Genomic DNA, 16836 nt, shown 5'->3' with positions numbered 1-16836 from the left:
CTAACCCCACACTAAGTTGCATCTGGAAGAGACTAGCCAGCAGGTTACTCCCCTCTGTTAAGGGCTTGTGAAACTGCATCTGGAGGTCATTTTGTCCAGTTTGGGTCCCCACAGTACAAAACAGACAGACAAGCTGAATTGAACTGAGCAGAGGCTACCAAGATGGTTGGAGGCTGGAGCATATGATGTACAAGGGGGTGCTGACAGAACTCTGTTCAGAGTAGAGAAGAGGTGAAAAGGTGATCTAATTGCTGTCTTTCATCATCTATGAGGAAGTAGGGTTATACAAAAGACAGGATCAGAGTCTTTTCAGAGCTGTACAGCAAAAAGACAAGAGACGATACTCACAAGTTGCAGCAACAAAAATTTTGGCTAGATAGAAGAAAAACATGTTCCACAAGGAGAGTGCTTAAGCACTAGAACAGGTTACCCAGAGAGACTATGGAATCTCCATCCTTGGAAATATTCAAAATTTGGCCCTGAGCATCCTAACCTGACAGGTTTTGAACAAGGAATTGTGCCAAATGATCTCCAGAGTTCCTTGCCAATTTAAATTATTCCATTATTGTAATCCTCAAACCCATGCCAAGGAATATAAAGTATTCCACCTGCACAGAAGTACTAGCACTACTCATTGCAATATATGGCAAATTCATTACGTTTGGGCAACAAGGCCTGAAGGCAGCGAAGAAAAACTGAAAAGCCATAATATTGTGTTTGCTTTCTTAGAAATTGACTTATTTACTTTTATGATGCAAGTAGACATTTAAAATATTTGAGCACCTGGGATTTTTCACTGTTCTTTAGAAACAGCAAAACACATTTCTAGTGAAATTGCCTATTGATATTGTTTTAAGTTTCACCTTCCTTCTCTAAATTGCTGCTGCTTCAGCTGTAATGCTTTGCCGTTTTTTAAATTATAATGTCTTCTAGGCAGAAATCTTACCTTCTTTATTTATTTATAGAATATCTTGAGCAGCTGCTTGGCACACAGACATTTGGCAGTTTGGCCTGTGGCATTACATGTTTTTATTGAATTTTACCAGAAATGACTGATAGGGTTATTTTGACAAATTCATCCCATTCTTCTTGATGTGTACTGATCATAACTTAGTATCCCACTGCTGATTTGGACTGTTTAAACATTTTTTAAAAAACTCTTAATAAGGAAGAAAGAAAATTAATAAGTTTTTATTTTAGGAATTCATTCTATGAAGGTCTTTAGCATTCCTAACATTAATCAATGCTGTGCAGACATAATTTAAAACACAACATCTGCTTCTGTTGAGGTAACGTCTAGCAGACCATCAAGTCCTAGAGAACAGTGGCATGCATTCTGGAATTATGGCTGGTTTCGGAATCAAAGTCAAAGTTTCACTGAGGAAAATCCCTCTCCTTTCCTTTTAATTAAAATATCAGGAGATGCTGAAGCAGTAACAATAGCTGTAAAGCCAGTTGCATGTGTTCCCAAAACAACTGTCTATTTGAATTTTCTATTTCTCCCTTTCCTGGGTTCAAGCCAATTACATATGGGGTGACAGGTGAAGGTGTTTTAGATAAAACTTTTTGCAAGGTCATGAGATTAAATGAAAGTCTTATCTAGACTTTCAGTTGCTGTGTTGATGTAAAGCTATTCAAAGTTCAGGAATAATTAAGGACGTAAGCACATAATGGGAAGGTAGAGCTAAGCTGACCACTCGCCAGCCATCAGCCATGGTCATCTGCTCTGTCTGTAGTAAAACTCATTAGTATAAACGGTCTTCATTCTTATTGCACCAGCCTCCCACTAAGACCTGAAAAGTAAGAGATATTAAGCCACTAGGACTGATTTTAAAGTAAGTCATGCTTTACGTCAGAGTAAAAATCATCTGTGGAGTACATCATTGCTGTAATTAACAAAAGCTTTGGAAGGAAAAAAAGTTATTTCATTCATGAATTAAAAATACTAAGAAGTGGAGAAACTTCCATATTTTCTGCACTTGGCTTAACACCTGTATTTTTGTCTTGCATCAAATCACATTATAATTGCTCTAATGATGACTTTCAAAAAGGTCTAAAAGGATTACATTGGGCAGCAGGGAGTGTTCATAGCCATTGATATTTTAATTTTCATTTATATACATTTACTTTTCCAAAATGTTAACGAAACCATTGCTTCTGAACACTGCCCTAACATACCAATTCCGTTGTTTGACACCGCTCTTACAAGTATCATGTAGTATTCCTAAATATTTTTCTTAAAGAGATTGATTTGTAGAAATACCAAACAGATAAGTATGGCAGAAACTTTGAGTTTCAAGTCATTTAAATGCACACCTACTTGGTTAACTACACTGGCTCTAAATGCAGTCTGATTCTAACTAGTCAAGTTATAAAGCAACAGATAGATATGGAGAAATGCAGCAGACATGTAAAAATGGAAGGAATACCTGTGAGAATCTGCTTTATTAACTAAAGTTTGTCCCTTTTGCAAGGTAGTCGCTGTACAACCTTTAATTGCTTCCTGTAATTCCTCATAATTCATTGTCAAGATAGGCAAATGTAAGCCTTCTGAATTAAAGATTTTAAGGTAATTCTCAACACCTTCAAGACCATCAAATACCTGCAAAAAAAAACCAAAAAAAGCATCTGTTGTCAATATTTCTTTTTAAATTGTGCATGTATATTGTTTTACATAAATAGATGATCAATAGACATTTAATATTTGACATTTCTTCAGAAATGAAAAGCAATATATTTTAATTTAAGGCCTGATATTGATTTTGCAGGTCACAGAACAACACAGGTATAATTCAACAGAAGTTAATATCAGTATGGGGATGCAAAATCATGATTACTCTTTGAATTTAAAATGATTTCATTTTTTCAGCAGTAATCAGGCCAATTTGACATACTGAAGCAGAACTAAAATAACAGTAATACAGTGCAACAGCACTCAAAGTTTTATTGAAGCACACTCTTAAAGAGTTTTATGAAAAGTCGACTTCTTTTTAGTGTTTTAAATACCACATGTATATCCAACAAGTAAATTATATTTAAATATATTTTTATTAAAATTCTCTGTTTTCCTTTAGTGCAAGCAGGATTTTCAGAAGTACTCTAAAAAGAGTCCTGTCTTTTTAGACAGAGTAAGAAAAACATTGCAATACTCCATTATTAAAGTTAGTAAATACTAATATTAGTAAAATAGAAACATGCACAAACCTACTGTGCATACTTAGCATCATAGCAGTAACACCATATTCTCCTACACAGATTTTTTTTTTGTTGCTCTAAACATCAGGAAAACGTGAAATCTAAATAAAGCAAATCAGTAGACAATGTCTGATAGCATTAATGTCTCATTGAGCATATACACTTATGTAACAAATTAAAAATATAATGACTATAACATGGACTATTCTGTATACATATTTTTAAAAGCAAATCAACTGTTTGTACAACATCAGACTTGTGTTCTGACTTTGCAAATCTATATATATACTCTAAGCTTTAGTTCAGTGAATAATTTTGCAAAATTACAGTCCAAAAATACATTACTTTTGAAGCCTCAGTTCATCACTGAGAAGAATTGAGACACAACAAAACTACATACATGCTAAAATACTATCCTTAATTATGTCAACTTCAAAATTGCTACATCAGAAGACAAAGAGAACTTTGAGGCAGACTAAATTTGACTTTAAAGACTTTTGCAAGGTTTTACATTCATAAAAAGCTAAAAAGTGAAAATTCCATGAGATTCTCAGGGGACAATATCATCCAGCTTACTACAGCTTATTACTTATGAACCAAGAACTCAGCAGCTGCGAATGAACCGTATATTGCTGACTCAAAATAGCAAGGAAAGATGCCTGAACTCTCTTCAAACAACTAAAAGCTATGCAAAAGGTATGAAGGAAAATGAAGAAAAGATGATGAGCAAAGGTAATTCAACTTCTATACACAACAGATTAAAACAGGACATGCATACTATTTTATTGTCTCTGTCAGATTATTTTTCCTTGCAGAATAAAGGATTCAGCATGTAAAAAGAAAAAAAAAAAAAAAAAAAAAAGATATCCTGACCATAGAAAGAAAAATTTCTAAGAACAAGAATACTCCATCAGAGGAGGAGTGTAATTGAAGGTATCCAGGAAGGACTTTTCATAAAACATTAAAGCCTTTTAGTCATCACTAAGTATAGAAAAGGCCATAAACTTCAGATCAAGACAGGAATTACAATCATCTTCGAGAAACTCATAGATTGACAGACCTATGTAAATCTCAAAGATGTTTTCTGTAAATAGAGGCCATTCACATGAACTCAGGAACTAAGTGAAGTTTATTTATTTTGTGTCATAGTGTCCTGGTTTCAGCTGAGATAGAGTTAATGTCTTTCCTAGTAGCCAGTATAGTGCTGTGTTTTGGATTTAGGGTGAGCATAATGTTGATAACACACTGGTGTTTTAGTTGTTGCTAAGCAGTGTTTACACTAAGTCAAGGACTTTCACACCACCTCACCACCAAGTGAGCTGGGGGGCATGAGAAGCAGGGATCAGACACAGCCAGGACAGCTGACCCCAACTGGCCAAAGGGATATTCCATGCATATGTCATCATGCTCAGTATATAAACTAGGGGGAAAGCTGGCCAGGGACCGCTGTTTGGAAACTCGCTGGGCATTGGTTGGTGGGTGGTGAGCAATGGCATTGCGCATCACTGGTTTTGTATATTCTAATGCTTTTTATTATTACTATTATTATTATTATTTTCCCTTCCTTTTCTGTCCTATTAAACTGCCTTTACCTCAACCCACAAATTTTACTCCCCTTCACCCTCCCCCATTCTCTCCCCCATCCTACTGGCAGGGGGGAGTAAGCCAGCAGTTGTGTGGTGTTTAGCTCCCTGCTGGGTTAAACCATGACAGATAGGTGCTGTATAATGAATTCCAGTCTTCAGAATCATACTTAGGAATATTAAATTAAAGAGTCATAGGAAAGTTATAAAGTGTTCAAGAATGATTATGGATTTATAACCATTTCAGAATGAGTTAACGACTAAGCCAGACTTATTATAAGTATTACTAGTTAGCATACTTAACTAGGTAAGCAGAAAATGTAAGAACATGTTTTGAGTCTTGCTAAAAGGCAATAGGGAAATTTAAAATTAATAAACCAGAAAGGTATATATTACTGCCATTGTTACATTTATCAAAGAGCAACATAAGCAGAACAGCAACTGGACAAGAAGCTATTTAGAAGAGAAAGAGGATGGGGAAAAAAACCCCAAAATATTAAAAAAATCAGGTGTTCTCTGCAGCTCTCTTCCTAAACATATCTGAGTGCCTTGTATGTTCATCAGTCTGCACCCTCAAGGATGACAGGCAACTTTATTGGGTTACATTGCCTGCATTTTCAGTGCTGTTGCTACCTCGATCAATTAAGGATGCTACCACGAGCAAAGATTTATGTTCCCTCATGTTCAATTTCAGTTGTACATAGGAAGCCTGGTTACAGCAAGTTACTGTCTGCATTGACTTTTTCCATAGCAGCTGCTACAGTCATTGGCAGTTCTATACCCTTCCTATTCCGCTCAGAATAGCAGTATCAGGCCTTAAATTTAAACTTTCAAGAGCTCAACCAAATCAACGTTAAACAATCTAGACAAAGCCAGCCTTTTACTTCTATCTCAGACTCTTTTCAAGAATTGGAATATGTGTATATCTCCAATATTTTTAATGGCATAAGCATATTATGGCATAGACAACAGAATACGAGGAAAGCATCATGTCTACATGCAACTGTAGTACAAGAGCGTAAATTAAATAATATGGTTTTAGAAATTGTATCATTTGATCTATCAGGCTGATAACACAAAAATACTTCGCAACATATATTCACAAGTTGCAGATGCAGGAGAGTTATAATTAATGATCTACATGCTTAACACTAATGACGGGTTTTTTCATTTCAGCATGGAAGATTAGTAGGGAAAAACAATAGTTATGCTAGCAAAACCTTACAAGCTGTAATTAAAATGAACACCAATGTGCTGAAGATAACACGGGCATAGGTCCTATGAGCAGAAATAATATCCCTCTTTCCTGAGCCACTTTGGACATTTATTAAAAAACCACTTTGTAATAAATCCAAATGTCATTCAAAAAGGATCTTAATATTTCTTTCTAAATTTCCTTGTTAATGGTTACCTTGACCATTCCTCATGATTGGGATCCATTTTAAGTAATTTTTTTAAAAAGGAACAAAAATCATGCAATGCGGTTTTCCTAGTCTGCTTGGTTTTGTGGTTGTGCACGTACAGCATATGAATGGTGACTTTTGTTGCGGTTCTTTTTTTTTCCCCCACTTTAATTTTTTGATTTTGCTTTAGTTTTATTTTAGTTGAGTCTGTCTTCCTCATCCACTTGCCATAGTTTTGAGATCTTTTCAAGGAAATAAAGGATATAATCCCTCTGTACATCCTCTGCTTCTCTATTGTCACCTGGCTCCATAGAGTTGTCTTGCTTTCAACGTTCTTTGTTTCATTTTTTTCTCTGTAGTTCCTTATGCTTTACTAAGTATTAAGATCAAAAGAAAGTAAAGGATTTTTCAGCAAGGCTTCTACTCAGCAATATGGACCTCTATGTATGTATGTATTTATTTTTACGAATGCTCAATGTTATCCTCACAAAATCACTGACTAACAACATATACAAACCTGAAAAATCCATTAACAAGGAAAAAGAGAGACTGGAAGGATAAGCAAAATAAGTTTCACTGGATCATGCAGAGGTGTGAATCCCCACAGCTCCATGCAGAGAATGCATCACTTCTAAGTCCCTCCTGTATGTTCATTTTAAAGCTATTTTCTATCTATACTATCTTGAATGATTTTTTATTTTGCAATGGCATATAGGAGGAAAAAAAACCCAGCATCTACAGTAGTTAGAAGAAAGTATGTGTGTTCTGGAGTTCAAAATCAAAAGGTGATTTTTGAAGTAACTTATGCACCAAAGTACAAGATGCTCCACAGCTAACTAAAACACAAATCTGCAAACTTACTAAACTCAGTAAAAGCCTTATTTATTTACTTAAAAATATCCAAGTGATGTTTTCAAGCTTTTGCCATACCAAAGCAATCTCAGATTCTTCCACATATCATTTCCCAAGTATTCTCAGAGGATTGCTACACACAGATCCCCCTGCAGAAAGTCAAACTGAAGGCAACTACATAGACATAGAAATGGATAGATACTTAAAGGAAAGCTTAGCAAGGAACATACACGATCACAGAAGAGCCAAGCAGCTTGCAAACATGCAGAAAAATACCGCTTAACGGAGCAAAATATACAACAGAATGCAGCCAAATGTACACCAGAACCTAAGAGAATAAACACAATGCAAGTGCATTGGTTTTATTTTCTTGTGGTTTCTTCTGTGGTTTTATTTTCTTGAATTCATTAAAATTTAAAACGACAATGAGATACACAAGATCTAAAAGGAGTTCTCTTCGAGTTACTTCAAAACAACTAATGCTTTATTTTGCTTATTTGCCCTTTAAATATGTAAGAGAGTCCACAGGTTCAGGTATACCCTGAGAACAACTGAAAATGTCTCCTTTCTGAACTACAGTAACTATAGTGTTTTGTTCACTCTTACACATAACAGGTGTTATGGCATGCTATGGAGACACACCTGAGCTAGTGCTTTCTTCAGCAGGTACTTCCACAAAGCGCAGCCCTGTATTCTGAAAAGATGCTACCTTTGCTATCAAAGCAATAGACCTATACTTGAGTAGCCCCTTGTCCAAACTAGAAGGGGTTGACTATCAGCAACAGTTTTAACACTGTTTCCATTAGCCCGTCTCAGATTCCTCCTTATAAATGCAATCAAGAAAGATCAGATTTATTGGAGCAAAAGGTCTACCTCACTTCGAGGTTCTGTAAATAATTTCACCACGGAGTACTGTTTACATGTTGTATAAAAATACCGAAGGAACGTGGTACAGGTTAAAGACAAATGTGATTACAGCCCCACCTGGTGCTCAAAACAAAAATTAGTGCAGACAAAGTCTTAAGGTTAGGTTGTTTTTTCAACACATTTAATAGAGCTATGAAGATTGTTGTTGGAGCTATCCTTGAAAATGATCTGTTTTCAAAGCTTCTGTAAACGATCTGCAAAAAATATGCATAAAAAATACAAAAAGACCATTTGGTCTTTGGACACCTTAAAATATAAACTTTTCTAACTAGTCTTTTAACTAAAAGGTTTTGGGAAAAAGTTTGCATTACTAATACTACTTGATGTATGTGCCCTTGAAGAACAGCCTTCTTGTAAAATGGAAACAGAGAGATTTCACATTTTAAGTTTGGTATTTATTGTTGAGGTCCTACTTTTCAGTGGAAAATTTTCAGATGTAGCACCTTATTTTCAAAACTATCAAAGACTTAACGGGACACCTTCAGATAGCAGAGTCTAAGCACTTAGTATTTCCAAAAAGCACACAAACCTTTGTTTTCTTTAACTTCAGTGTAACAGGCAGTTGGTCAGCACCACTGGCTAAAGACCTAATGTTTCAAAAGTTCTGTGCCCCAAATCAAGGCAAGAAAATTGAGAACCCATTTTTTGAAAGGTAACTCTCTGATCTGATAGCACACACCTGGAAAAGGCTTGAATAAGTTCTCTAGTGACATCTAGGACTGATGAGATAGAGGGTTCTTTGCTTAATCTTTCTGCTCTAACTCAAATAAATTTCTTTTAACGAAATATTGTGTATTAATACTAGAATGTAATAACAGAACTTACTTATATGGTAAGCCAAACAAATTACTAAATTACTTCTTGCTTTAACTAAAGAATATCATCCAGTTTGCAGTTATGTAAAATATAATACAACAGTGGTAAATTGTTCCAATAGCTCATTTTTTTACTGTTTAAAAAATATGCTCTCTTACTAGTTGGAATTTGGCAAAGTTTGACATCCGTCTGTGGATTTTGTTGTCTGCTGGGTGGAAAAATCATATGCTATTAAAATTTCCTTGCCCATGTAGGTGTTTATAGATTGCCTGTCTTCATTACCTACTACTCTTACATAAATTACAAATATTATAAGCAGAAAAATACCAGCAATCATTCCACGATACTCCACTGGAAGCTCATCTGTTGATAAAAATCCCTACTTGTTTTCCTATTTTAAGGCTTAAAACAGGTTTGGCTCTGAATCAGCTTAAAGCGGCTTGCGGATTTTGTGTTATTCACTTTCACCATCAACACATGAAATAGCAGTAATAAAACCTTACAGAAGTCTGTTATAACACTATTTCCACCTTTATTGATCCTTATTTGGTCTTCTCATAAAAACCTATTGTTAACCTGATACATATCAATAGATGTGAACTAATAATATTAAGCTCCCTCAGTTCTTTATTAATCAACTCTTCTATTGGCTATCCCCATGAGTTTGCCCAACCCTGATTTGGGGTTGAAAACTTTTAAATTAACTGTGCCATCCTCTTCGCACCTCAACATTCTAACAATCTGGGGGGAAATCAGCAGTTTTCAAGATTTTACAGCACCACTACTTAAGAGGGGAAAAATCTTCTTACTCAACTTATTTTTCACCTGTCCAATGAGTTTTCTAGAAGACAGTACAGGTTACTGCCAAATTAGCATTGAAACAGGGGTTTGATTTTTATTATATGGGCAAACATCCACTACAAACTGGATTATAACCATTTTGTTTATACCAAGAACAACTGTTCAGAGGATCATTTAATTTTTCGAAAGACTAATTCCAAATTCAATCTAGTCTCTCAAAAGAGGAAGTCTCAAGAGCAACACAAGTGAATACACTTTCACTAACCAGCCTATAAATATTTTAGATTTAACTGGGAGCATTTTACAGCAAAGAATAGACAATGGATTCCTGAAAATTTATTTTGTTTCCACATAAGTGCACACTTTCACCATTTTAATGCTATTTGATAGAAGGTGGTTGAATCTCAAGTCATTTGTATTATACCTATTATTCCATTATTATTTTACTCTTTCTACATGCATTTCCTTGACTGTATTGTACTCCCATATAGCAATTTTTTTCCATTCTTTGGGGGGGGGGGTGTCAGTCTTTTTTCTTTACTTGAACAATAAGTTTTACAACATTTGTTTACTGAAGACCTATTAAAATTCCCTATTGAATCAGTTTAATTTAAAATTCATGATGTTTTTAACTGTGCTTAAGTGCTACTCAGTAATATCATAGCATTTGAAAAAGAATTTTAAGATCTTAGGCCCTGAGCCAGCAAGAATATCAAAAGTAATCTAACCCACATACAACTACATGATGGCTAGTCTAAAACAACTTCAGAAGATGACTGAAGAAAAAAAATCTGATATTTTTGTTTTGGGATAGGGATTTGAAGTCAAATTCTACAAGAATATTCTTTACGTGCTCACATTAGTCAATGAAAAAAAGAAGAAAAGAAGCGATGAACAGAACTCTTGAAAGTATATTAAAGTATTCAAGTATGATAAAAAGCTTATATTATAGAGAAAAATGGTATTATAAGTATGATGTAACAAAAATTAATGACCAAATTTATTCAAATCATTTTCATACAAGTAGTTATTACTGGACCTGATGTTTGAAAAAAATATTTAGTTTTAAAATATTCCTTTTTTTGGTCATCAGTGATTTACTCATTTTCATCACATAAGTTTAGGAAGAGACAGAAAATTAAACAGACATACTAGTCAAGGCTGCTTGTACCTAAACACAACCCACACAAAACAAGCAATGTATAGAATTCAGTAGACAGGTAGGCCCCTCTTAGCCTTCTCCTGTGACAGATGCAACAATCTAATTCTGGAATCTGAATCACTGCTTCTCCACGTGAGCACATCAGTGATGGAAATGATTGCCTACACATTATCTTGCTGACCTCAGTATAGGTATGGGCCTTAATTCATCATTTGTGCTGTGACTAAGGGAGTTACATGCTTTTTCAACTGGACACTTTGGCGTTATATCATGTCCAGACTGTGTGATATATGACGTGCCCAGTATAAGGAATTGTATGCTGTCCTTGATTTTTCTTATGTTGGATTATTAATTAGCCCCTGTGGAGACCACTGCAAGTACAGACATCGTTTCTGGTATCCACACTAGACTATAACAGTTCAGGTATTTTAGAGCAGCTCCTGTATCTTCATATAGCATTATGCCATCATGACAGGGTCCATGATGTTGAAGTCCAATTTTCGGCAGATAATATTTCCCAAATACCTTATATTGGAAACTGAGTGCTCTTCTCAATATACTTTTTTTAAAAAAATGTTTTTTCAAAATGCATTTGCCATTTTGGACAGAAGTTTGAGGAAAAAAGTCATATTAAAGGGTAATCAGATTTGTAATTTTCCATTTCAAATTGTTTAGCAAACTCTGTTTGCATAATCCCACATACATCAGTCTTCAAGAGCACACTGACAGTTGTGTTATCAGGTTATTATTAGAGACTTGGCTTCTTACCAACCTTGCCAGCAGTATGAAAAAAGTCATTGGCCTCTTGTAGCAGGGCTTTCCTTTCTTCCATGTGGAAGCACACTTCTTCTCGCAACAGACAGATTTTCTGATTTGAAAGCTTTAGATGGTCTTTTTCTGTATAGTCCTCTGAAAGCAAGATCTTAAGTGCTTCAGCTTCCAATTGTTCCACAGTAGAATTCCATTCCTAACAGGAAAAATTCCATTTTAATCAACTACACATAGAAAAGTAATATACCTGCACAATAATAACATAAATACTGGAAAATATGTATCACATTTATAGGCCTGAAAGTTATCACCATTTAAAACAATATTTCTACCAGGAGGGAGTTCTCAGCAAATTATGGTTTTAGTGACAGAGTTTTAAGTGGTGGCATTCTACATTCTTTGACACGGTTGCACAGGTGGAAGTAGCAGTTACTAGAGTGTCTGCTGGGAAAAATGGTCTAGGTAACATAAAGACAAGAAACTTCTACTTCGTAAGACCACACTCCCACGACAAACAGCCCTTTAAGCCCAACTGTTTAATGAAGGACAAATTAAAACATTGCCTAGATAATAGCTGCTTCCAGTGAGACAATTTCTGCTGAGAGCTGTTTGGTAATCAATTAAATCAAACGACTCTCCCTTACAGTGAGGTGTGCTATCATCCTTGACTCTCTTCATTTTCCCTGATTTCCTGCCCAAAAACACAAGTCTGTTCAAAGCATGTCTCTGCCTTATCTGACCATGAATGTTCCTAGTGGAAGTGACAGGTAGAAGAGATGTTTTTAAAAGGAAGATCATACTTCAGAATTCCAAGCCACAGAGTCAGAAACATTACTGACACTTAACTGAGCTAGGTACTTTAAAACTAAAGTGCTTTAAAATGGATTCAAATGAATCAGTTCAAGTTTGCATATAGATATTCTGTCTACATCATACCACTTGGAAGCATATTTAGGTAATCAGAACTGATTGTCTATTTTACTCCTATTTCTTTTTTCAACTATTCATGCTGAACTGACTTGTGCTTCTAGTGTACTGACCCAAATTATAGATCAAATTTAGGGATTAAACCGTCATGAATAAAGCCTTTTCCCTACATTTTTTTACCTGTGATAAATGCTATTACAGTATTCAGTCCCACTATCTTCTTTAGGTTATAAAGGGGTATTGAAAGGCATATCAGAATGGATATCCCAAATGGAAAATAGCTTTAAGAGAGTCAAGGGAAAAACACCATTTCATCTCTTCCTGTCATGCAACTACTGCTTTGGTGTTTAGTCGCTTCTTCATTTTTTGCTGTGTTTTTATAGAGAAAACTATAAAACAGTAAAACTGTTACACAGTGTACTTTATCCCTGCTGTGCTTGTCAACACTTAAAATTGGTGCCTTATTATGCTGTTCAAAACAAAAGGAGCATCTGATACTATACTGCAATTTCCCATGCCTTAGCTAGTGTATTTCCTCCACTTTTTCTGGTAATGAATTAAATAAGAGAAGAACCTTTTTGAAATTCATTTAGCATTTCTTTTCACAGATTTGTATCAAATGGCTGGTAAAGCAGACAGAAAAATATTTTAAAATAGACAAGTTTTTTCATTAAAACACTCCAAAGCATGCACGTGGTACAATAAGATTACAGGGTAGGTTCCTTTATTTTCAGCTTGCTTAAAGAACATTAGCCTCATATTTGTTGTTTCTTTTTAGTGAAATTATTGCTAGTGAAAGATGCTGTTCTGGAAGTTTTCCCAAAAGAAGTAATCTGGTTATTCACAGATCTTTCACAAACAGCAGCAATTCTAATTCCCTCACAGTGTCCCACCATGCTGCTTCATCCTTCTTTGAAGTACAGTAAGCAGGAGTAGAGCTATTTTGTTCTATGTAGTTCAGTTTTCTGACATTGCCCATTGTTGTGACAAGAAGTGGTATGATAAACACACATGTTCAAAAAGTTCAGCAACTTATTTTACATAGACTTCTCCACCAGATACAGTTCTCTCTCCCTCCCTATTGGTATGGACTAGATCTGGACCAGTGACTAACAAGTGAGAGACACCCTACAGTTCCCAACACACCCATTGCCCAACATAGCCAACCTTAAATAGTACATGGCAATTCCAATGGAAAGGACTAATTTCCTTTCTGCATTCTAGATTAACTTGAACAATTCAGGAAAAAGATCTAGCATTACTCACAGGTCAGTGAAAAATACACCTCAAATAGAAAACATACGCATTCAGACCATGCCTGTATGTTCTTGCCTTGAACTTTGAATTCATTTCTGCAGCTTCACAGCACATGAACTAAAGCTGGAACAGAGTATTGGCGTGGGTAACAAAAGTAATTTTAAAATATGAACAAACCCATGGGAATAAGGAATGTGATGCCTGGTGTGGTGTTGATACATAGCAATGCAATAGTCTCAAAATCATGAATTATATAAAAATACCTTTAATCTCTCTCAAAAAACCAGTTACCAAGATATATTAAGTGATGAACCTTTCTGCGTTAATTAGTCTGTGGTACTAACTGCTGCAGGTTATAAACAGAGACAAATATTTTAGCAAAGCTGAGGAAAAAAAGGATACATATTTTATAGGATAAATGAGAATCTAAACAAGATTTTAACAAGCAAATGTTCACTAAATTAAAACCAATTTAAAAGGACATTAAAGCTTATTTAGGTATTAAGTAAGCTTTTTGAGGAGAAAAATTTTAAAAAAGACTTCATGCTAATAAACATAAAAGGACTGCTAAAACCTTCACTGAAGTAGTAGAAATGTCTCAGATTACACACTTATTTGATCATTATCCTATTTCTGTACAATGCAACATATTCCTTCATCCTGAAAATCTGATGAACAGGAAAAGGAAAATTATGGCAATCCTGCTGAGTTTGTAACTAATTTTTCCACTGTGGTGAATACTCTTCACCTTTCTGCCATGGAAGAGCTAAGCAGCTGTAAAAATTGAAAGATCTGCATTAATGCCTTACTTAGCTTTTTCATGTTAAATCTACTTTTGCTTTTAACTTCTATTATAGTATTACCAATAAAATAAAATAATAATAATTTAAAAAAAAAAACAACCAAACAAAAAAAACCAACCCAAGAGACAGCATAAAATAATTTAATTGTGTTAAAATATTTCAACCAGATTCTAAGTGGTATGGTAAGAAAACTAATTCCACATCTCTCAACGGATTTAGCTTCGTTTCATTTTGAAAAAGAAAGATGTATCAGAATTCCAGAATTCCATCAAGAACTGTGTTCTGGTTATCCTTCAATATACCTGCACTGTACGCCTACAAAGATGCAAACTTGTCTCACTCATGCTAACCCTTCTTTCCTTCCATAAAGGAACCCTTATGAAAAGCCTTCTCAGATTTTTCAAGCTCAGCTCTTCCACAAACAAGCACCTGAAGGCCAAATGCTGCCCACTGTTATTTCCTTGTATGCTTGTAAAAAATACTGCTGATTTAGAATATCCTGCAATTAAATTGCATCACTTCCCAAGAAAACACTCAAAAAAACCCCCCATGTAAGTATTTCTTGAGGACCTGAACTGAACACTTTCAGCTTCCTAGCAAAATAAGAAAAGGTTAATCTGGGGCACAATAAAAGCAATTTTCTTCCCCAATTTTTTTTTCATTTTGTCTATTACTGATAAACAACTATAGCAAAATCTTCCCAATTTTTTTTTTTTTTGCTTTATTTTTCTTTCAAATTAATGAACACCTCTGAGATCTGGATGCAATAATCTTGAGCCTATACTTTTAATTAAATGAAAGCCTGCACTGTATTATTTAATGACAATTCCCCTTTCATAAAATCCTGTCTTTGTCTCTGTCCTAAGTAATATTCAGCAAGAATGAGTATTTTGAGGAAAATTACAGTCTGCTGTGCTGTATTTGTTCCTTTTTACCTGAATGAAATCTTGGGAAAAAATGTAAGGGGGTCTCTCCATACACAAAGCTTAATTCTCCTATTTATGAATAAGGTGTGGACCCCTAACAATTTGTATGAACACCACCATGTCACCATCTTCCAATATTTGCAGCTGGAATGACTGGTACCAAATGCATTCCATGGTCAGATTCTAATCAAAATTTCACTTACATTTAAACATATAGACGTTAATGAGAATAGAAAACAACACTGCAGTTGGGAGCTTTTAACTAGGACCAATAGTAATCAACCGAAAAAAAAGGCGAAGAAAGTGCAGTTGAATGCATTCATCCTCATTTTGTTATTATAGGCTATTTGTATAATAATTAAAAATAATATTTTATGCAAGAACGAAAATTGCTTATTTTAATGTAACAGGAAACAAAATTGTCTATAGTTAGCTTAGAAGCAGATACAGAAAACCAAAAAAGTTCTGAATTGTTTCAGTGTATTGCAATGTGTAAATTATAATTACAGCAGGCAAGGCTAATTACAAGAAAATGACTCAACTTGCAGTGAAATGATTTCCTATAAGAGGATTTCACTGTAACAACATGCATAAATCTGTTTGGTACAAGGTGGCCAACAACAGCTTTTAGGTGATCTTAAAGCAGAGGTTAAACTCTGCCTCATTTATACTGAGGCAAGTTTCTCTAACCTTTGACACAAGCTCAAAAAACCAATTTATTAGAATAATTTATAGTTTAAAATTTTCTATGAACATTACAACCTTGCACACTCTCTGAAGGTATTAAATGTAGTTAGACTCATTTCCTATCCTATTTTATCATTAGTCAAACTTGGTGGAATTTTATGTAAAATAGCTAACGACAATTTCATTTTCAGCTTTCTATTTATAAGGAAATGTTTCTACACATAAAAAGCCTATACTTTCCATCAACAGAACATACAAACTCAGTGGAAAAATCTTTGTCAGTTTTTCCTGTCCTTCAGCCTTCTACATGTTAAATTCGTAACAATCTGTTAGTTAACACTAAAATATTTGTTACTCATTTTCCCTGAAAGGAACAGAAAGCCTACTATTACCTTGACTTTTCAATTTGTCAAGAAATGCTTGTGAATGCCTCTGACCTATTAAAGACACATTGCAATGTGTCTCCTTAGCTCATGTCACTATTCTTACTTTTCCTCACAGTAGTAAGTCTTTTAAACACTTGCTTTCACTATTCCATTTAGCAGGGAAAATGAGCTCTTTCTAGGTTCCTTGATTAATCAGGTATTTTTCAAGAGTGTTAAAACTGATGAAGTAAAATTATTGTGGCTTTAAGTAAAAGTCTTGAACTTTTCCTGCCTTCAGAAATACCCAGCACAAGCCTGGAGGGGGGGGGGGGGGGGGGGGAAAACAACACAACTTTTTTTT

The 16836-nt window shown here is 34.8% G+C and overlaps 1 protein-coding gene across 1 annotated transcript in view; it reads right to left on the bottom strand.

The window, feature by feature from the left end:
* Positions 1 to 16836, bottom strand: part of CCDC141 (coiled-coil domain containing 141) — a 97766-nt gene that overhangs the window by 35690 nt on the left and 45240 nt on the right. The window contains exons 7-8 of the mRNA XM_010569294.1: positions 11512 to 11706; positions 2430 to 2602 (exon numbers count right to left, since the gene is read on the bottom strand). Coding sequence (XP_010567596.1) covers positions 2430 to 2602; positions 11512 to 11706 — 368 coding nt within the window. The remainder of the gene's footprint in view (positions 1 to 2429; positions 2603 to 11511; positions 11707 to 16836) is intronic.

This window comes from Haliaeetus leucocephalus, unplaced genomic scaffold (genome assembly GCF_000737465.1).
Source record: "Haliaeetus leucocephalus isolate CR32 unplaced genomic scaffold, Haliaeetus_leucocephalus-4.0 Scaffold1, whole genome shotgun sequence".
NCBI lineage: Eukaryota > Metazoa > Chordata > Aves > Accipitriformes > Accipitridae > Haliaeetus > Haliaeetus leucocephalus.
Note: the sequence above shows the minus strand (reverse complement) of the source record. Positions and strands in the feature narration are given on the sequence as shown.